The sequence below is a fragment of the Mirounga angustirostris genome, unplaced genomic scaffold (assembly GCF_029215605.1).
Source record: "Mirounga angustirostris isolate CCGP_5_RB_7025 unplaced genomic scaffold, mMirAng1.0.hap1 SCAF_3, whole genome shotgun sequence".
Taxonomy (NCBI): Eukaryota; Metazoa; Chordata; class Mammalia; order Carnivora; family Phocidae; genus Mirounga; species Mirounga angustirostris.
Window position 1 is genome coordinate 193,111,976 of NW_026991711.1, and position 20,426 is coordinate 193,132,401.

General features: G+C 61.6%; 1 protein-coding gene across 11 annotated transcripts in view; it reads right to left on the reverse strand.

The window, feature by feature from the left end:
* The window catches only part of HDAC4 (histone deacetylase 4), a 297,813-nt gene that overhangs the window by 38,181 nt on the left and 239,206 nt on the right, over positions 1-20,426 (reverse strand). For 10 of the 11 annotated variants that reach the window (XM_064587381.1, XM_064587379.1, XM_064587385.1 and 7 more), the window contains 5 exons: positions 18,185-18,405; positions 12,678-12,935; positions 10,049-10,235; positions 6,891-7,024; positions 4,574-4,694 (listed from right to left, as the gene is read on the reverse strand). In XM_064587381.1, the coding sequence (XP_064443451.1) occupies positions 4,574-4,694; positions 6,891-7,024; positions 10,049-10,235; positions 12,678-12,935; positions 18,185-18,405 (921 nt within the window). The remainder of the gene's footprint in view (positions 1-4,573; positions 4,695-6,890; positions 7,025-10,048; positions 10,236-12,677; positions 12,936-18,184; positions 18,406-20,426) is intronic. The other variant, XM_064587380.1, reaches the window with a different exon arrangement.

The following is a 20,426-nucleotide window of genomic DNA, read 5'->3' on the forward strand; positions in this document are numbered from 1 at the left end:
CCCTCACCAGGGCCACCCCCCTCCCCCGCTGCCTCGGAAAGGCCTGGGTGCCAGGTCTACCCTCGTCCTGCTTCTCCTTGCACCTCCCCAGCTCCCCAGCTGTCCTCCACTCCATGTCCCGCTGACAGCCGCTGTCGTGATCCGTGGCTCCTGCTGCCACATGCTCTAGTCAAACACCTTCTCGGTGGAGCCCCTGTGAGGCTGGGGGCAGGTGTGCCTTCCTTCCCTCGTGCTCACTGCTAGCCCACAGCCGGCGATACGGAGACCTGTGAGAGGGTGGGGGGCTGGCCGGGCAGAATGCCGAGGGTGGCCCCTGAGGGGCTTGCTCAGTCTGCACCGGGACCCTCTGCGGGGAGCCAACAGGAGGGAGAAGATGGGCTGCGGGAACAGGCCTGGGGCAGGAGAGGGCACGGACGCCAAGCCTCTTGTGGTCCTGCTTTGCCCCATGTCCTGTAAGGGGCCCGTCTAACGGCCTAGGGCATCGACTGAAGCCGCTGAGCGGCCCTGACAGGCCCAGCCTTCCAAACGTACATGGCCCTGCATGGCCGCTGGGGCTGGGCTTGGCCTCATGACCGGTTCTTCTCGAGTCACGGACTTTCCCAACACAGGGACACGGCGCTTTCTCCCAGGTAACTCACAGGTCTGTGCGTAGGAGTTCAGACACATCTGTGTGCCCAAGTCCAAGGGAAAATGGCTTCTGCAAAGACACTGCATTTCTATTTTTGAAATGAGAGCCAATACGGTCTACGTTAAAAACATAAATCATCTAGATATTTTGGCTTGGCTCATTATCCAAAGACCAAAATAGTGAGAAAAGGTAGGATTTCACGCACTCCCAGGTGGGCGGGAAGCACAGGGCTCTGCTCAGGGAAGCAGTTCTGGAAACAGCTTCTGAGGCCCGTGGCCAGGCTCGGCATCCCTGGTCACCTGCTCGCCTCTGGCCCCTCCGGCCTCCTGTGGTTTGGGGCCACGTCACCTAGGTGAGATCACAACCGTCCAGGCAGAGGTGACGGCGGATGCGTTAAGGGCCACCATGCTTTTCCCATCACGGCGGCGGCTGACAGGTGGGAGGCCGGCCCGGCCGGTGGCGTGGGGACACCGGCATTCGTGTGTCCCTACTGAGGCTCCTCGTGCTGTGCCCAGAGTACAGGGCTCTTCTCTCGACCCTTCCCGGCCACCTCCAGGCACCGCTTGGCCATCTGACTAGGCTCCCTTCCCAGGGGACTGCCATCGGGCGACACACCCAGACCTCTGGGAACCTCGAAGTCTGGGCCGCGCAGCCCCCGTGAGCCCAGCTGCGCCATGCTGAGTGGCACCTCAGTGACCATGCAGGTCTTCTCGAGAACGGCTGAGAAGTTTGTGGATTCCATAAAAAGAGGAGGGCAACTCACACAGTAGTGTTCAAAGGCCCAGTTGGGGTTGTTAGCAACACCTGAGATCATCGCCAACTTTACTACGTGTGGACCAGTCAGACCGACGATAGGCCTCCAGGTTAGGACAGTCATCGGATGTTTAAAAACCGGTCTCAAGGGCAGAGAAAGTAACCAGTTAGGTGTCCTTGTAGCCACGGGAATAGGATTTTAAACACAGAGTTTAGCAGAAAAGAGGAAGCAATGATTTAGGGTATTTTTGCTGTAAACTATACAAACACAACATATTCTTCACAACAACGAAATGAACACGAAATACACTCAAAGAGCTGCATCCGGGGTGGGGCAGAAATAGGGACGAGGATAATGGGAAGACATTTCAGCAAAGAGGCCAGAAATAGGAGCGGGGGCTCAGGGGCCCAGTGATGTCGGGCTGACTGAGGAGAGGCAACCCCATCATTGACCTGGGCCCAGGAGGTGCCGACGAAGGGTCAGCCTCTGCGAAAGCTCTGGGCCCTGCCGGCGGCACCTGCCTCACTCTTCCCTGAAGGCCCCACGGGCGCCTTGTCTCTCGTTTGTCATCCTCTGTCTTCAGCCGAGTTTGAAACTAGCTCAGAGACCGAGTCCATTCTGCTGCTCGCTCGAGCCCACCTCTACCCGAGATATGGAAACATATCCCTTCCCTGGCCAACTTCTCAAGTTCAGAGGACGCAGGTGCAAAAGGGCTCTCGGTGGAGGCTCCTCCAACACATGGCCTCTGACGGCCGACGAGGCAGGAGGGGCTGAACTGGGAAGAGCCCGCCACTTAGAGTGGGGGTGGGCCACGGACGCCGCACCGTGTGCTCGGGACAGGACCCACGCCGGGAGCCTCTGTGACGGCAGACCCTGCTCTCTGACGTGAGGCCGTCCGGCCAGCTCCTGGCGACCACTCACGTCGGGGGTAACTGGTTCTGTGCCTTGGTGGCGCTGACGACATCACGGGGCCCACGGGCTGAGGTGCCACCCTGGCAGGAGCGGCGTTTCCCTGAGGATCCCGCAGGACCCTGGGGACCGGGCTGCCCCGCCGATCACGCCGTGCTGGCCTTCTGCACGCAGCCTCCTCGCTCAGCGACTCCCTCTCCCGCCGGCGGCCCTGCGTCCACCCTCTCAGCCTCGCTCTGCGCTGGAGAAGGGTGTCCTCCGGAGCCTGGAGGAAGGGTCCTGCTCCTCCTCGCCCTTCCTGGCTGGGTCAGAGCTGCAGGCCGGGATGAGCCTCCACCCAGCACTGGTGTCGTGGGGCATTCACCCTGGAATCTGGCACACCTCACCTGGTCCCCGCCATTCCACATCTGTCCCTTCGGCTCCTTGGAGGGTCTGGGTGGCGCGGCTCGCCCCGTGGTTCTGGGGCCGGCTCGTGATTGCTCCAAGATGTTCTCTTCCCTTCCTCTTGCTCTTCCTGGGAGCCCGTGCATGCCGGGAATGCTCCTTTGATTCTCTTCCTCTTCTTCCCACTTCCGGACTCCTGCCCATGTTGCTCTGCTTCCCAGGGGACTGACCGCATCTACCTCCCAACATGGGGCTCTCGACTCCCGAGACTGCATCTGATGGGACTTTCTTTAGCGTCCTGGTCTCTTCCTTCCTCGCTGCTCTTGTCCACGTTACATGGCCGTGGTAGCTCCTCTCTTTAAGGATAGTAAGGACAGTTCTGGTTTTCTCTAGTGTCCACCTCTCTCAGAAGTCTGTCCTCAGAGCTGCCCTGTCTCAGACTCATCTCCCCGCGATGCACTTCCCCGTGTGCGGATAATCCTCGGTCATCTGTTCCTCAGACGGAGGCCTAAAAGCCACTGGGAGTTTCAGGCACATGGTGGGCTTCTGAGCTGTGGGCTCTCTGTCCGGCATCCTCATGTCGGCTTCCTCTGGGCTGGTCATTCTCTGAAGAGGGGTCTGTAATGTCTGCCTGAGGGCAGGGTCCACATGAGGGGAGGCGGGAGGTGGGCAGTGCCTTGCCCTGTTCTGCTCCTGACATTTGTCCCTGCCAGGGAGCCCTGTGCCCTTTCTGTTCAGGGTCCTGGGGTTGGGAGGGCGTGGGAGGCTGGGCCTCTCAGGACCTCTGGCCCAGCCCCTGTCTGGCCGCCCTACCCTCCACCCCAGGCCCAGGGTCTCTGCAGGGGCCAACCCAAGCTGTCTGAGTCTGTGGTGCCATCGGGGGCTTCTGTCCGAAGCGCCGGACACTTCGCAGCACCTGCTGCCCACCTGCTCTCTCTCCAGCCTCCAGGCCCTCCCGCGCTGGGGCCTCTCCCACCTCCCAGAGCAAGTAGTCATGTCTTTTGAAAGTCTTGTTACTACAGGGCAGTGGGGCTTGGGAAGCAGCATGACTGGCCACCCCAGGACAGAACCCGCAGGTTTCCTCCTGGCCACCAGCTCCACCCCGTCCACGGACAAGGGCCCCTGCAACCGTGTCAGGCAGCGCCATGCTGACGGGACTTCCAGCACAGAAGATGCGCTCCCTAAGGGGGCGAGGGGGTGACGGAAGGAGCGAGTGCACATGTGTGCACGCACGCACACGTGGGTGAACGGGGCCGCACTGCAGCGGGATCCCCCCAGCACAGCGTGAGCAGAGCCTCTGGAGACACCGGAGAGGAACCAGCCCCCCGCATCCCTGCAGGTTCATGGTGGCCGGGAGGCTGGGGTGAGAGATGCCCAGGAAGGGCCGTGACCGGGATGGGGTCTGCGCCCAGGAGCCCAAGGGGCCGGAGGCTCCCGACCGGCCTCTGCTGCAGGTCCGCGCTGCTGAGACTCCTGCCTCCCCAGCAGCAGAGGCCCGTCGGCAAGTTCCGGCCGCCAGCACGGAGGCCCAGACCCTGCAGAGAGCCCTCTCCAGGCTGCCCCTCTCCTCCCCCGGACTCCAGGCTCACAGCAGGCCCGGAGCTTAAGGACCCGCACCCTCCAGCCTCTGGTATCGACGCTGTTACAGGACGTTCCGCAAAACCAGCAGGTGTCACCCCATTTCTATAGCCCACCGCTGACCCCGGCAGGAAACCCGCCGGCCGGGTGAAAGCTGGCGGTGAGACCCTCCTCCAGCCCTCAGCTCGGTACCTGGTGCAGGCGCCACGCACAGGGCCACCCCTGCCACGCCGCCGCCGCTGGGGCCAAGGGCGGGCCCAGCGAGCGCAGGGCTGGAAACACCGCCTCAGGCGGGAAAGGTAAAGAAGGCCTTGAAATACCTAGAAGTTTCTTACTGTCCAGTTTCTGCCTGTTGAGGGGGTTTGTGCCGTACAGCAGCGTGTGTGCCTCCGAGTGCACGGCCTGCAGTTCCTCCAGCGTGGCCTTCCGTCCGCGGATGCACTGCAGGGACAGAGGAAGAGGGCTCACGTCTCCCTGTGCCTTTGGGGCCCACTTTCAACAGAAAACCGTTGCTACAAAAACCATCACCCCAAAGGAAACTGAATTTTATACGTACATGGGCACAAAATCATTTGGTTCCTGCAGAATAAAAAGTAAACCGCACCCAACACATCTAAAAAATACTTAAAAAATGTTTTGGAGAGCCAACACTCTAATTATAACTTTGAAAAACAGATTTAGACAGATAATTCCAGCCTTCAACGCTTTAACCTTCCCTGTCACCCAAATGATCTGGCATCAAATTGCTACTTTGCTTCCCAGCTGCTGGGGTCTGCTCTTCGGGGTGGGGGGGCTGCTCTCTCCAGGCCCGCGGACTCACCCAGGCCCTGCACACCCCCGAGCCCTGGGAATGAGCCCCTCACTGCGATCCGCACTGGGCCTGAAGTCTGCGAATTTACCTCATCATCTGCGTGTCGGTCCACATTTTCCTTTGCTTTGGATATTCTTCACATGGAGGCTACACAGTTATTTTCACATTTCCTCAGAAATTAACATAAAATCTACTATTCTTTAGTTGGGCTATGCTTATTTAAACTTAAAAGGAAGGTGGTTAATGGAGCGAGGTTCAAGCTAACATTGCCCACTGACACGGCTTTCTGAGGGCCACGGTCACACGGGAGTCTCCACGACCGTCTCGACGACCGTGGAGGCCCTGGTGGTGGTCGTGGTCCAGGGCCTGCTCTTACTCCCTGCCACCTTGTGGAGATCCGTAACTGCTCACAGGTGACAGCCTCCCAAGGGACGCCCGCAGACACAGGAGGGCAACGAGAGCAGAGGGAGCAGAGGCGGGGCGGTGTGGCCAGGTCTCCGCCAGCCTGGTGTCCCGGCGTGGACAGGGCCGTGAGCTCCACGCCCTCCACTGCCTAGCTGGGCCCGACGCAGCAGCAGGGGGAGGGGAGCCCGGCCTGCAGCGCTCCCACACCCGTCTGCCAGGTCAAGGGGCACAGACCAGGAGGCCTGGGCCTCCACCTGGCCGGTCCCGCTAACCTCTCTGTGGTCAAGGCCAATTCCTACCAACATGTCCAGCACCCGGGCCCTCTGCCACCTCAGGGGCCTGCGTGGGGGCCTGGTGGAGGCAGGGCCACCACATTCCCTTGGGCTGAGTGAAGCAGGAGGTGCACCCTGAGGTCAGGGTCCCCGCCCATCGAGGGCACCTGGCTCTGCGTCCCTGATGTCGCCACATGGAAGCTGCACGCTTTACCCGGGCCTCTTCCCAACCATCCTTCCGACCCCCTTCCTCCTTTGTATCTCGGTCCGCAGGTCGGGGACCCCCCACAGCCCCTGGCCGGGGAGCAGGCGGCGCTTCCCGCCTCAGGGCCACAGGAGGGCAGAGGGGTCTGAGGGTCTCATCCCCCCAGGTGTGCTGTTTCACTGTCCCACTCCTGTTCGTGTCTGCTCTTCTGGCACAGAAGCTCCCCGAGAGGCCCCTGGGCTGAGGGCACCCTCCTGGGAGAGGCCAGAGGGTAAAGAGCAGGTCACGGGGCTGGTCCCGCAGGGTGGGGGAGGCACGGAAGGGCACCCAGGCCCGGGAGATTTCCTTAGGGGTGTCCGCCAGGGCAATGCTGCCCCCCAGTGGTGCAGCCTCGGGCCAGACCCCAGAGCAGATGCCATCGTCCATTCCGCAGCAGCCGGGTGGGGTCACACCCTCCCCAGAGGGCGCCCCAGGGCAGGATGCTGGACCCGGCTTTCGGGCCCCTGCCCCCCTTGAAAATCATGTATCATCCTAAAACCAGTAAGGATGGGGGTCGCGGAACCACAATGACTTAAATTCCCAAATATCCTAGCTTCTGCGGGGGCGACGGGTGGAGGCACAGGGGGCTCTGCCGCCCCCACTCTCCGGCGCGCCTGCTCGGGCCTTGGTCCAGCTGGGCCCGGGGCTGTGACAGGTGGGTGTGGACGGTGTTCATCAGCTGTAGGGCCCTAGCCTTCCCGACCACTGTGTGGGGCAGCACGAGTCAGCCCATGTCCCATCCCTGTCCACGTGGGGGGCACGTGGGAGGCCAGCCGCTGGCAGGGAGACGGGAGGCAGGACAGAGGCTGGCCTCCGGGAAGGGGGACCTGGCTGTGCAGGGAAACAGCCCTGGGCTCCCGGCCCACCGGCGGTGCCCGGCGCAGGCCCGTGTGGGCCAGCCTTACCTCACATTTGCCTCGGAGGCCGGTCTCCTGCAGCCGAGACCAGATGCTCTGGATCCTGCCGGCGTGCTCGGGGTGGCTGTTGGTGTTCCCACAGGTGCACTGGTGCTTCAGCATCAACGTGTCGTACACGAGGCCTGGAGCAGAGCGTGCGGCCCACCCGTCAGAGCGGGCGGGCGTCCTCGGCTGCCGCCCACCACCTCCCAGCACGCAGGCCGCCTCCCCCCCGGACTGACAGAGGCCAACGCGGCGTTCCGCCCACTAGGGCCACTTGGCGGGAAAATCCCAGTTCGCCAGAGGCCAAGCGGAGCTCCCGAAACGGAAGCAGAGGAAGTGTCCTGCTCACAGCACGTGCCCAGAGGTCCCCGGGGGGGGGCAGGTCAAGAAGAAAGAAACGGAGAGACGCCCCACGCCACGCCCCACGCCCTCAGCCGTGGGGCACTGCTGTGGCAGGACTGTGCTGTCCTCCAAAACTCAGAGCTTTTAGTCCCAAGTGCCAGTCCCTCTTGTCAGGGAGCAGCCTCTCTATGAAGCCGTGTGCTGGACTGAGTCCTGTCCCAGGTTCTGGGGCTCAGAAGAAAGGCAAGACTTGGTTCCTACCCTTAGAACCTTCCAGAGCGGCTGGGACAGCGTGAGCACACATACAAACAGGCAAACACCAGGGTATTCAAAATCAACACAGAGCGGACATCACTGAGTCCAGGAACTCGTGCTAAGTACCCGTCTGCAGCGTCCCTGGGGATAGCGCAGAGCTGCGATGCCTGCTGGCGCCCCTCAGGGAGCCGTGGCAACGGGGTCACCCTTGGGGAGGGACGCCGCACCCGGGCTCTGCGGCACAGGGAACGGGGACACCCCCGGACCAGAGTGACTGAGGTCACGGCCAGGAAGATGCCGCAAGGAGGATGGATGCTGCACGTCCAGAGGCGAGGCTGGAGGAAGGGGAAAGGCAGGTGGGTGCTGCGCACTCCCCTACAGCTCCCTCCAGGATGCAGCCCTGTCCTGTGCCCCACCTGCAGAGGGGGGAGCGAGACGTCTGCCGGGAGGGGTGGCCCACTGTCCCTGCTGCAGCCCCCTCACACCTGCCCCGAGGGTCAGGCAGGTCTCTGTGAGGGGCGTCTGCTCACTCCGGCCAACAGAGGTGGGGGCGCGTGTGCATCAGACCCACGGCTGCCACTTCCACGTGTCGGGGGCTGGGGAGCGGAGGCGCCGTCACCGACCACAGGGGAGCGGAGCTGCGGCCCCGCCGGACACCTGGCCTCTGGGGGCATGAGTCCCCGCACCACCCCTTTGGTCTCTGTGAGTCGGGCTAACAGGGGTCTGTCCCCTGGTGCTGCGGGAATTCTGGACATACCAGCAAAACTGAGCGGGGCACGGTGGGACATGTGGGAGAACAAGCAGCTGCAGAAACTCGCCCCCAGCGCGCTCAACTGTGTGGGCAAGACACGTACACCAAGAGGTTGTGTTCGGCAGTTCATAAGGGCAACGTATACACATCTCTGTGCACATATGCGCATGTGTGCGGAACACGTGTGCACACGCGCACAAACAACCCAGATGCCCATCAGTGCAACGAACACGGCATCATCTTGACAAAGCAGTCGACTGATATTTACTGGCCATGTGGCTGGAACTTTCGAGGTGACACCACGTCACTCCTGCCTACGGATGGGACACTGGAGACGAGTCTGCAGGGCGGGGAAGCGGCAGAACCAGCCAGCACACTCTGCGGGACGCGCTGCAGCTAAGACGGCGAGCCCATCCACGTGCACCAAGACCCCAAGGTAGGGCGTGGGGATTAACAAAAGGCACACAGGGACAACTGAGTCCTATCTGCGCAAACTACACCATGTCTGTGTCCATCTGTCCGTCTGGCTATGCACAGAAACACATCTGGAAGATTTAAACCAGACTACTAACGATGGCTACCTCTGGGGCGTGGGATTTAGGGGCAACTGTCAGTTTCTTGGCGTTTCCATTCTGTTTGTTTGTCTGTTTGTTTTTTAACAGGGAACTCATACTGTTTTTATAAATTTTAAAAAAGTAACGCAGATGAGCTAAAAAAGTGTATCAGCAGAGGGCTCCCCCCAGGCTGAGCACCCCCGCCAGGGAAGCACGCAGGTACAAGGTGCCTGAGGGTCTCCCTGGCCCCCACGGTGGGCACATTTTATGTGGCGCATTTCTGCTGTGGCCACAGGGGAGGGGCTTCTCTCTTAGGGACGTGTCCACCTCAGGTCCCCTGCTGATTCCATCCGTGACCTTCGGCAGCTTCCTGGTTTTCTTTCTGAAAAGCACTGGTTTAATCTCTGGCTAATTACGAATTACAATTTTCTCTGAATATGAAGAGTATCCTTTTATCACGTAACAGAGAGAACTTAGTCATGTTTAGAGGCTACACGTTACAGTGCACAGAAAAATAGGGTGTTTTCTACTTTGTCCTATTACAGGGCTGTCTGAAGAAAGACGAAACCATTCTGAACTTAGAGCACTTTTTCCTCCTCTGTCTCTGACAAGAAGTATGAGCCGAGAACGATCTGCAGAGCCGTCCCACTGCCCTCTGTCCCGGGCCCGCCTGACTCAGAGCCGGGAGCCTCAGACCCGCCTACACAGTTCTGGTCCCTGACCGTGGGGGCGGCGCAGTTGGGGCAGGAACAGAGTCCTGCTGGCGGGTTCCTGCCCGTCTCCTGCAGGGGCGAGGCAGGGAGGGCTGAGCCGTCCTCACACCACGTGGCCTGATACCCGCAAGCTACCTGGGCCGCGTGGGCAAGGCCCCGCAGAAGGTTCGGTTCGCAGAGCGGCGGATGAGAAAGGACAAGCTCACTGTCCCTGCTGGGCACGGGTGGCAAGCCCCCTAGCCCGCCGGCCACACTGGCCCGCCGGTGGGCTGTCTCTGGAGGAAACGGATTCTCCAGCAAAGGGAAGGGTGGGCTTCTGCGCCTAGGAAAGACCACGGCATCGAGGAGGGGGGGTGGGAAGAGAGCCTCAGCGAGCGACACATCTGGTCGCCCAGCCGGGGTGCAGGTCACCGGTGGCTGGCCCTCGGACCCGTGCAGCCCCATGCGGGCCTCCCGTGTCCGCTGCAGCCGCGGGCCAGTCTCGCCTGCAGGCGTCGGCCGGCCAGTCGGACGGGGCCGCCCCGACCCCAGGGCCCGCCGGGCACGTACCTGTGGTGAACCTCGGTTTGGTGGGGGGCTCCTGCACAGACATGGGGAAGGTGGCAGACGCCGGGGAGGACTGCGCCCGGGACAGAGGCCGGTGGCCGCCGAAGGACACGGGGATGCCGGCGGCCTCCATGGACGCCTGGTAGTTCCTCAGCTGGTGGATCCGCTGCTGCTCCAGGAGAAGGGCTTGCTGGGGGGAGAAGGCACATGGGGTTTGTTGCTGCCAGGAAACCTCCCACCTCCCTGCCTGAAGGGCTACACGGATCTCTGCCTGCAAACCATTTGCCCATTCATTTGCTCACACGGTCCGGGAGCACGCTGGGGCAGCTGGCCGGGAGGGGCTGCCTGTTGCCCATGGAGGCCCCCGCCTACAGGCAGCCCTCCGGGGCCAGTCTGCTGCTGTCTTGCTTTGGACGGAGAGGACGTGATCTGCATGCCAGAAATGTGTGTGAGGAGCACATCGCAGAACGGAAACGCTGACTCACTTGCGGCCACGGTTTGCTCGCTGGCCTCTCCCCACCCCACACCCCCACTCAGGGGCAGAAAGACTCTAGATGAAGCAAAGGAGAAATGTTCAGGTTCCAGATGCCCAGGCCCAGCTGGCCAGTGTCGGGGACAGGGAGGCGGGGCGCGCCCTCTGAGGAGGCGGGGACCAGATGGACCGTCCCCAGGATGTCAGCCACCTTTCAGAAAAATAACCAGAGTGAAGAAGAGGTGAATTCATTAAACACAGGCTTCCATGACAAACTCTTTTTCACGAAAATTGTGTTTCCATGGCAAGAGCTGGCTTTGGCACAATACCACAGGGATCCAGAACGGGCAGTTCAGAAACTAAGGGAGCTCAGGGGTGACAAGGCAGCGCGGTGCCTGGAGCAGGGACAGCCTCTCTCGACCGTGGCGGGCGGGCACCTCACGAGCTCGCACAGCTCTTCTCTGCCCTGCACGCGAGCCCGCGGAGAGACACGGGGGACTCCAGGAGGGGCTGTGGGAGTGGGCAGGAGCCAGGAGTCAGACCCAGGGCCACGGCAGAGAGGGGAGCGCTGGGTGGGGCCCGGGGCCCGTGAGGGAGGGAGACCCCGAGGCGCACATCCCTGCGACAGGCAGAGGCGAGCCCGCCTGGAGCGTCCCCGAGGAGGCAGGGGCCAGGCCCGCAGGGAGGGCGTCCCCGGAGCGGTGCAGGCACCGCGGGCGGCTGGCCTAGGCGCCAGGGATGGCAGGGCTCCTCCACGACCCATGAACAGACCCTGTCCTTTCGCGAGACAACAAGGTCCCCAGCCGTAGCCCCTCATGAGAGGCAGCAGCCCAGCAGCCGTGCGGCCGCCAGAGGGAAGAGAGCCTCTCCGCCCAGATGCCCCATTGTCCTGCCTTCAGGAAGCGGAGTCGGGAAGGAGCAGAAAGAGAGAACGGGGCCAGGTGCCCGAAGCCGCCTTGCCGTGCTTCTGCCGGCGGGACGCCCGACTCACACCCACCGCCACGGACACCGGACACCACCTAAGAGCACCTCTCCCTGACGCTCGGTTTCCAAAACATCGGCTGCCCTGTCTTAAGCTTACAAGGACCACCAAGTGCCCCATAGGGAGCTCTGCTCATTATTCCTCAAAGAATACAGAAAATAAGCGTCTCTAATCATTGTCTTGGGTTTAGAGCACAATAACGTGATCACTTTATCATCTGCAAGACACTAGCCCTAAACATTTATGTAAGGCCTTTCCAATTTCCTATAAGCATCCTAATAATGCGCTGAATTCCAGGTACAACCGTGAGGCCCTCCCACCGCCCCAGAGCAAAGCCCCATTCTGGGAGAGTCTCCGAGGACAGCCAGCCAGGCTCAGAAAAGCACGATAAACACTGGCTGCCTGCAGCACCCGACTCCGGAGGACAGGAGTTACCACGCTCCAGACACAGCTCTGCTGCTGAAGGCTATGACCAGTTCCCACGTCCTGTGTACCCCTGGCTCTCGGGTCCTGCCGACCAAGAACAAGCGGCCTCCGTGGGGCTTCCGACTCACTGGCTGGCTGTCCCAGTGCTTTGCAGGCATGGAAGCCTTACTTTTCACTATAAACTGATAAATCATTCATCAGTCTCTTGTGAGTTTGGTTAATATGTGTCAGTGCCCGGGACTAGGTAACTGTGTCACTGTTTTTCTGGATCTATAAAGTTGGGTCACTACTGCCCCTTGAGCCCCCAAAGGCCCTGCCTACCTTTTTGGTCAGTTAAGAAATCAATCTTCCTCCTCCTACCTTTAACGATATGCTGATCTTACTAACACTTGGATTTATGTGAACCTACAGTTTTTACATCTGAAAGAAAGTAATATCTAGGGACTGTGGGGCTGGCGTTTGGCTGGGATACAGGTGCACAGATGGCCCAGTGGACAGACGGCCAGTAGGACCCGTATCTGCAGGTACTGCTAAGGTAAAATAGACTTCAAACCACAGCCACATCCCACACCACCCAGAGCAGGGTGGGCAAGGACCCGGCCAGGCGGGAGTGGGGGACCCGTCAGTGTCCACTGACTGCCAGCCACAGGGCGCTGCCCCTTGGGGGCTGGGGGACACCGAGGCCCGTACCGTCCCTCTGCCCTGCCTGCCCGTCCTCTCCCACCTCGCCTGGCCCTGGCCAGCACGGTCACCTGTGTGAAGAGCAACTCCTGCTCTGTGGGCTGGCGCTGGCCGGCCTCCACGCCCCGCGGGGGCTCCACCTCCTCGTCGTCGCTCTCGATGGGCTCCTGCTTCACCTGCACTCCGGCCAGTGCGTGCACCTCCTTCTGCCCTGACCGCCGGTCCAGGTAGGGCTCCTCCAGAAGGGCCTGGTGCTCACGAAGTTCCTCCTCGGTCTCCTCGGGGTGGCTCTCGGGCTGCCGGGCCGGCTCGCTCTGTTTGGGGATAATCTACAAGGCAGAGGAAAGAGATGAGGGCGATGGAGACAATGGGGCAGTGAAGGGGAAGCACAGGCTCCCTATCTCAGTGCAAAGGGACAGACAAACCCAGGGGATGCTGCTAATCCTGAGCTGGGGCCCAAACCTGGGCGCTGTCCGCGGCGCTGAGGGAGTCCGCCGTGCCCAGGAAGGAGACAGACCCACATCCGGGGCGCACCTGTGAAGCATGTGTGTGCCAAGCACAGAGAGATGCGCAACGAAAGACACAGGTGTCGAGCCGGGCCTGCACCCGGGGGAGCGGCCCCGTGGCTTTGACGAACTGTGAAGACCTCCAATGCCCTGATTTACGTCTCTGTGAAGGAGCCGCACTGTCGTGGGGAAGAGTCTCTCCACCACGTTCTGACCCTTTCTAGAAGGAAAAAGGTTTTCAGGGAAGCCTAACATTTTTTAGCCCCTGCCCATGTGTATATTAAGAGGTCCTCACAGAACTGCCTGCTTCATCACCCACGCCACGACACAGCATGTCCGGCCGACGGGGGACGGACTTGCTGGCCACCGCTGTGCGCGCATTAGCGTTCTGTCCACTTGTCGCAGGGCCAGCCCGGGGGACAGTGACGTGGCACACACCCGAAGTCGGCTGAGCGTGCAGCCTCTGGAGCACCACCTCGCCTTGCTGTAAGAAAACGGAGTGTCGACTGGCGAAGGACTTATTTTACGTGATTAACCCTTGAACTGCTTATAATAAATATTTTCAAAGAAAGCATAACCGTGAAAGCCAAGCCATGGGATCCATGGCCACTTTCTTCGTACCCGACCCTACGGCAGCCTCCCGTCAGGACCTCTGACCCGGCACGGGAAGGCGGGGAGCGGGGTCAGTGCGATTTCAGGACGCACACGGCCAGACAGGGAGGAGCCAGAAGACGGCGTGCGGGCTAAGACTTTATTTCATATAAATACCTGCCAACCACCTATCCAGTTGCTTTGACAAATTTCTCACACTAGTTTACTGAAGGGTCTTAAAAAGTCTTGATAATTTTGAGATCCACAATTATATTTTGCTTGTTAATCTCATCTCCTTCCAGCACACCTAGAGCCCGCAAGGCCCGTGTTGAGCCTTGTGGCTGGTCAAACTGACCTGGGCCCCGGCCTGGGACGCCCTGACCGTCACAGGGACAGGGACAGCCCTGTCCATATCACAGAGGATGCTGGGCTGAGAGTGGTCCTCAGCACACGGCTGTGCAAGCCTGGGCTTCAGGCCTGGCGAGGTCACAGGCTCTCACGCTTCCGCTGTCCCCCCCAGGGTCAGACTGAGAATGGAGGCGAGGGGCAGCGAGCACCTGCAGGGATGGGACGCTCTGGGGCTCAGCCAGGCGGGGGCAGAAGGCCCGCAGAGGGCTGCGTCCAGGCGCAGGGCTGGTGCCTAGCAGACGTGGGCGATGAGAAGGAGGCAACCCAGATTCTGATCCAGGGGCCAGAGCCCAGACTGGAGGATGACATCCAAGTGCCAGGTGGACCTGTGAGGCTGACCTCAGTGAGAGAAGGGGGATCTGAGTGGGATTCGGGACACGGGTCAGGGCCGGAGGGGACAGTCAGGGAGCCCATGCAGGTGGAAAGCCAGGGCTGCGAGCATAGCAGCTCCAGGCAAGGCACCCGAAGCCAGCACTTCAGGGGCAAGAGGCGGGGGCCACACACACCAAGGGAAATAGAGACAAGGCTGGAGAACCTGAAGGACAGCGGCGTCACACAGCAGAGAGCCAAGGGGAGGATGGCAGCGGCCGGGCGCCTATAGGCTCGGAGGAGGGGGCCACGCGGCAACAAGCCCCTGCCTGGGGAAGCCCTTGCGCAGGGTCCGTGGAGACCCGGGCAGGCGTGGGGGAGCAGGGTGCCGTGGCCACCTGAGGGGATCCTGCACAGAGGTCACCGGGGGCTGTGCCTGCTCCTGAGGGGCCCAGGGCCCATTCTGAGGCCCTTGTGGGAGGCTCAGCTGTGACATGGACCCAGAGCCCTGGGCCCTCCTCGGGGTGGACGCAGGGGGAGAAGACAGAGGAGGAGGGTCAGCCAGGAGGACACAGGCTGGGGCCTCCCCGGAGGACGCTGGGCTGTGACAAAGTTGAGAATGTCATCACAGAGGAGGGGGAGAGCGGCCGTGGGAAAGCATACACAGTGGACACAGAAGTCCCCACCTAGTTTCTGCCAGCATTTTCTTTTAAACTTGAGAACAACAGAAAAGTTTCAGGGACAGCGTAGGAAGCCCCATGTGCCCTCACCTAGACACAAGTTGACGGACAGAGAGACTGAGGCAGACCCAGCAGAGGCACTCCCCATGCCCCCCCCAGAACATGGAAATCACGGCCGTTGGGAACTTTGTGGATAAGCTTCGTGGCAGCAGGTACCATGCTGTGCACTCGCGTGTGCTCAATGCTCCACAGACAGGGCTCACGGCTTGCGTCCGACCAGCCACGCTCTGAGCCGCGCCTGGACGCGGAGGGCTGTGTTCCCGCAGAGGGACCCCGGCGGAGTCTGGGAGGGCGCTGATGGCCGGTCCCTCTCAGAGGCCTGGGACCGGGGGGGTCTGTCCAGGCCTGTGCCGTTGGCTCATCAGCAGCTGAGGCAACCAGGCGGACTTCTCTGTGGGGAAGGTGCTGGCTGCCCGTGGACCTCAGCCTGCCTTCTGTGGGCTGCCTTCTGCTTCTTTGCAGGGACGACGCTGGGCGGGTTTAGGGCGGAATGTGTAAAAGTCCCAGAGGGTTCTGTTTAACGCCCTGTGGCGCCCTCCCCTTCCTCTTGCACGTTGGCTGGGCTGGGAGCGTGGGTCCCTCCCGGAGGCCTCGATCCCACGCCTGCGGCCCTAGGAGGGCGCTGCTAGATGGTCAAAGCCCGGAGGCAGGGGAGCACGGCGGAGCAGGAACAGGGACCTGCCTGCTCCCAGGGCGAGTGTCCCAGGCCCCCTCTCTGGTCTTCCCAGCTTCCTCGGAAAATGAGGGCGTCTGAGCAGTGACCTCCAGGTCCCTCCAGAGGACTTAGGACACTCTGTGCTTCCATGAGAGCCAGCCTGGCTCTGTGAAGGGTTCCCGGAGGCCGGAACATGCCGGCCCTGCTGTCCTGGGAGCTCTGGGCAGGAGCAGGGGCACCTGAGCTGCCACCACCGTCTCTCTGGCGTTCAGTGCCCATCCTGAGGGTGGCCTCAGCCTCCAGGCGGTGGTACAGAGGGAATCGGGGAGGGACGCAGCCACAGCAGCAGCCTCCCTGTGATGCCGAGTGTGCTCGCCGCCCGGGCTCCCGGCTCAGCAGTGGCGTAGCCTCCCTGGGCCGCTCAGCCTCCCTGGGCCGCGGCCTCCCGCCGCCTTTGAAATGCGGTTCTGCGTTCCCCAGCGTTCCCCAGCCGGGCTGTGGGCTGGCGGCACCGCAGAGCTGGCTTCGGGGCTGAGGCTCCTGCAGGCAAATGGGGCTGCAAACCAGACAGACAAACCAGCTCGCTGTCCTCTGGTGCCCTTCGCACCTTCGGAGCCCCTTTCACCGATCAAGTGAGAGATGCAGGTCCCAAAGACCAGACTGCAGAAGGGGTCAGTACTGAAAGATTACTGGGTGTGCTGGCAGTCCGACCACCCAAGCTCCTGGTTCACAGCCTGGCCCTGGGAGCCGGAGGACTCAAGCAGGGCGGGAACTGCGCCCCCAGCAAAGCCTCGGTCCCGCAGGGGCGCGGACACCCTCAAGCGCTCTCTTCCTGCTGCAGCACATTTCCCTCCCAGCACGATCCAAACCCGCCCATGCCACCTCCAGAGCTGTAAGCCCCGCCCCCCCGCTGGGGGCACAGGTTCTCCAGAAAGTTCCTTCTCCTGGCAAAGCTTTATTAAATAAACACCACTGCACGTAAGGCTCCAGGCACTAACAACCAATGCTAACCCACAGCCGGGAGCACAGCCAGCTCAGGCGTCTGTCCTTCCTGCTCACGGAGGGTCCCCAGCCTCACGGTGCGGTTCCCTTGGTCAGGGACCTTGGGAAAACCGAAGCGGCCATGCAGGCTGCTCTCCCTAAGGGGACATCAGCGAGGCGGCCGTGCTCGAAGGCTGGGGTTGAATGAGCCGCAGACGGTGCGGGAACTGGCTGCCATCCCCAGCGCACCCTGGGCAGGCTGGGAGGGTGGGCGGCCTCAGAGCTGCCAGGAGCTGGGTGCCAGCGCCATCGGGTGAGGGGCCTGTTAGGGACACCATGCCCCGACTCAGGGCAGATGTGCAGGTGCCAGACGGCATGAGATAACATCGTCGGCTCCCCAAGATCCCAGGAGAACGCTGTACAAACACTTCAATCAACTGTCATTCCCTCTCGTAATCAATCATGTAACAGAATCCAGGGAGATCACCCAGTTTCTAAATCACTCTTTTCAAGAATATATCAGGAATGAATAGGTGTTTTCTGTCTTCCTAAAACCTCCCACCCTATCAGACTGACACGATAAAATTAGGAAGCCACAGCCGCCTTAGGATGATGGAAGTGAAGTGCCTTTGACGCTGGGAGTGAACAAGACGGACAGTCCCCGTCCCGCCCACAGGACGCAAGTGCCTTTGCCGTCCAGATGAGGGCTGGTGGGGCGGCCCCACCGCTCCCGACACCGTTCGGCACCGTCTGCCCGGGACGGCCTGGGGTGGGCAGCCCGTCTCCCATCTGGCCATTCAGGAGCACGGTGCCGGGGGCCTGTCTCCTCACGTGTGTCCCCCATGACCCTGTCATGGGGGTACCCTAGGCTAGAGTTGGGCCGCCGCCAGCCACCACCTTCAAGGATGCGGCCTGTTTTCTGTTTTTAATCACCAGCACAGCAACACGAAACCCTGCTGCTACTTCCTGCCCAAAAGCAGCTTCGTAAGGGACTTTCGGGACCGTGCACGTGCGCACTCCTCCATGGGCCGTCCAGGGCGCTAACCCTTCTAAGCATGATATTCCAACAGGCAGGCACATGCAGTTGCAGAGGGGCTTGGAGAAGGTGCTCTTGGGGCTCCGTGCCGGCGTAAGGGTGGGGGCTCCCTGTTGCGGGTTTGCTTGCGGAAGAGGGGTATCCTCCGGGAACTCAGGAAGAAGCGCTGACCAGGCAGGACACACCACACGGTGATCCCCCGCCGAGCGGCCCGCGCCCCCGCTGCACGCAGCGTCCCCCGGCCTGCCACACGTGCCGAAGCCCAGCCTCCACAGCGTCCCTCCCATCTTGCCGGCCCCCTCTGGGTCAGAGAGCCGGGCTGCCGAGGAAGGCGCCGCGCCCGCGGACCCACCTTGTTCATGTGCAGCTGCTGCTGGAAGTGCTGCTTGTGCTTCTCCAGGAACTGCTGGTGCTGCTGCTGGATCACCAGGTGCTGCAGGGCCGGCGCGTTCTGGGGCAGCGGGGCCGACTGGGTGCGCCCGAGCGGGCGGTGCTGCCGCAGCTTGTGCATGGACGGGGACACGCGGTCCGCGCCCACCAGAGGCTGCGTGTGCAGGGGCAGCGCGCCCAGGCCTGGAAGACACCGGTCTGAAGGTAACGTGGAGGGAGGGGCAGCGGAGCGAAGGGGAGGGAACCCCGGGAGCTGCCCCGTCCCCCCGCCCACGCCGCTGTGAGCCCTGAGCGCGGGCTTCGCCAAGCAGGGGCCGCCGTCTGGAGGTGGCTGTCCCCCGACACCCAGGCCCCTGCTGTAAGCGGGCGTTCCGAGTGACAGGCTCCAGCGCAGCTGGCCCGCCCACGAGTGGCCCACAACACCCCTCAGAGAGCCCCGGGCCCTGGAAAGGCTTCTTTTGGTCTGAGCAGCACCGCAGGCGGCCGGAGCGGCTCGGGCCACGCTCAGAACGGCGGCGGGGGTCCTGGTAGCCTGGCATGTTCCGGAAGGCCGTGGGGATGGCTCTTCCCTAAGTGACCCGGAAACTAAGTTGTGAGGCAATAAAACATCCTTAGGATCAAATCTTTAAGGGTCTCTTCAAGCGGTGACTTCACGCACGAAGGGGACACTAACGCTTGTACAAATCCTGATGCGGCCGGTCAGGATCTGCACGTTTCCCCGGAGGTTCTGCTGCCTGCACGCTCCCAGCGGCTTCGCCAACCCGCACCTCGACTGGGCGCTTAAGAACCCGAGCGGACACACGATCCTGGTTTAGTCTGCACCTGAATCTTATTTTAAAATGCAGCCTCTTCAGGGGACTCAGGACGCCAAACACTTTCCCTTCTGTAAGCTTTTCACACGGCTGTAGATTCACTTCTGCAAACAGGGGTTTAGGCAGTTCACCGTTTCTCTAGCAAACCCTTGCCCCGCTGCAGGGCTGCTGCCCTAGCAGCTCAGGTGATGAACACGAGCTAGCCAGGCTCAGGCCGCGGACCACCTGGGTCACGGGCATCTGCCTGGGAGGAACTGCACGTGGCCGAGCACGGCAGCGGCCGGGCTCCCCGAGAGCTGCTCCATAGAGCCCCGAGGAGCCCTGCGGGCTTAGTCTCTCCTTGTCCCTTCGCGGCTGTGGTGATTGCTCAACTTTCTACGCACAGTGAGGAAAGACCCAACCCTCACGAAACTGTCCCTCACTAGCTTCTCGAGAAGTCCGTCAACTCTGTCCCCTAAACCGCCACCACCTGCTGTCCAGCCCACTGTTTTCTGAAAAGAGAAGTTACTTTAAATTTCATTATCTGTTCGGCTACTAAATTAAAGTCAGTAACACAAAAGATCAACTCATTCCCTATCAAGTTTTCTAGAAAAGTTTAAAAAAAAAGCACCCCGGCCCCCAAGAAGGTGTTTGGGAATTCTTCCCGTTGACCGAGGTGTCATGAGGATCAACACGCGGAAGTCCGCCACACGAAGCTGCATTTATGGGAACAGAGGGGACGCAGTCCCAAGAAGGTGCCCCTCAGACATGAGAAGCTAAAACGCGGCTTCCCGAGCAGACCGTCCTGGGGCCTCCGGGGCACCGGGAAGGAAGGGCAAGTACGTGAGGGAGCAGCAGAGCCGTGGGGCGTTACTGGGCGGCCGGCCCCGTGTTCCAGAGAAGCTTCTCCGGGCTCCAGGGAAGGAACCCAGTTCCATAGAGACTGAGCTTCCAGGGCTGGTCCCGGAGCAGGAACATGCTCCAACAGCACAGCATGAATGCGAGCCTGGTTTCTGCGGGCGCTCGCTGCCCTCCCCTACGAGGAAGGCTCCCCGCAGCAGGGGCGCTGCCTTTGCGCGGGGTGGCCCTGAGGACACGGGCAGACGGTGGGAGGACCTGTCCTGGTCCACCCCACCCACCCAAGTCCCACTACGGGCCTCCTGGGGGTAAAACTCCGGGGCTGTGCCCCTCGGCTCGACCTTTGAGTGGCAAGCTTTCCTGGCCAACCGACTTCCAACCGGTCCCTCAGGTCATGAACAAGGGTTTCTGATCACAGCCCATTATTTGGCTTTTGGTATATATTGTAAAAGACCTTTCAGCATAAACCCACACTACACGGAGGTCCAGTTCTGTCCTAGGCGACCCAGCTGTCAGCAGGGGCCTGCTGCGTCCCGCTGGGCGCAGTGCTGGGGC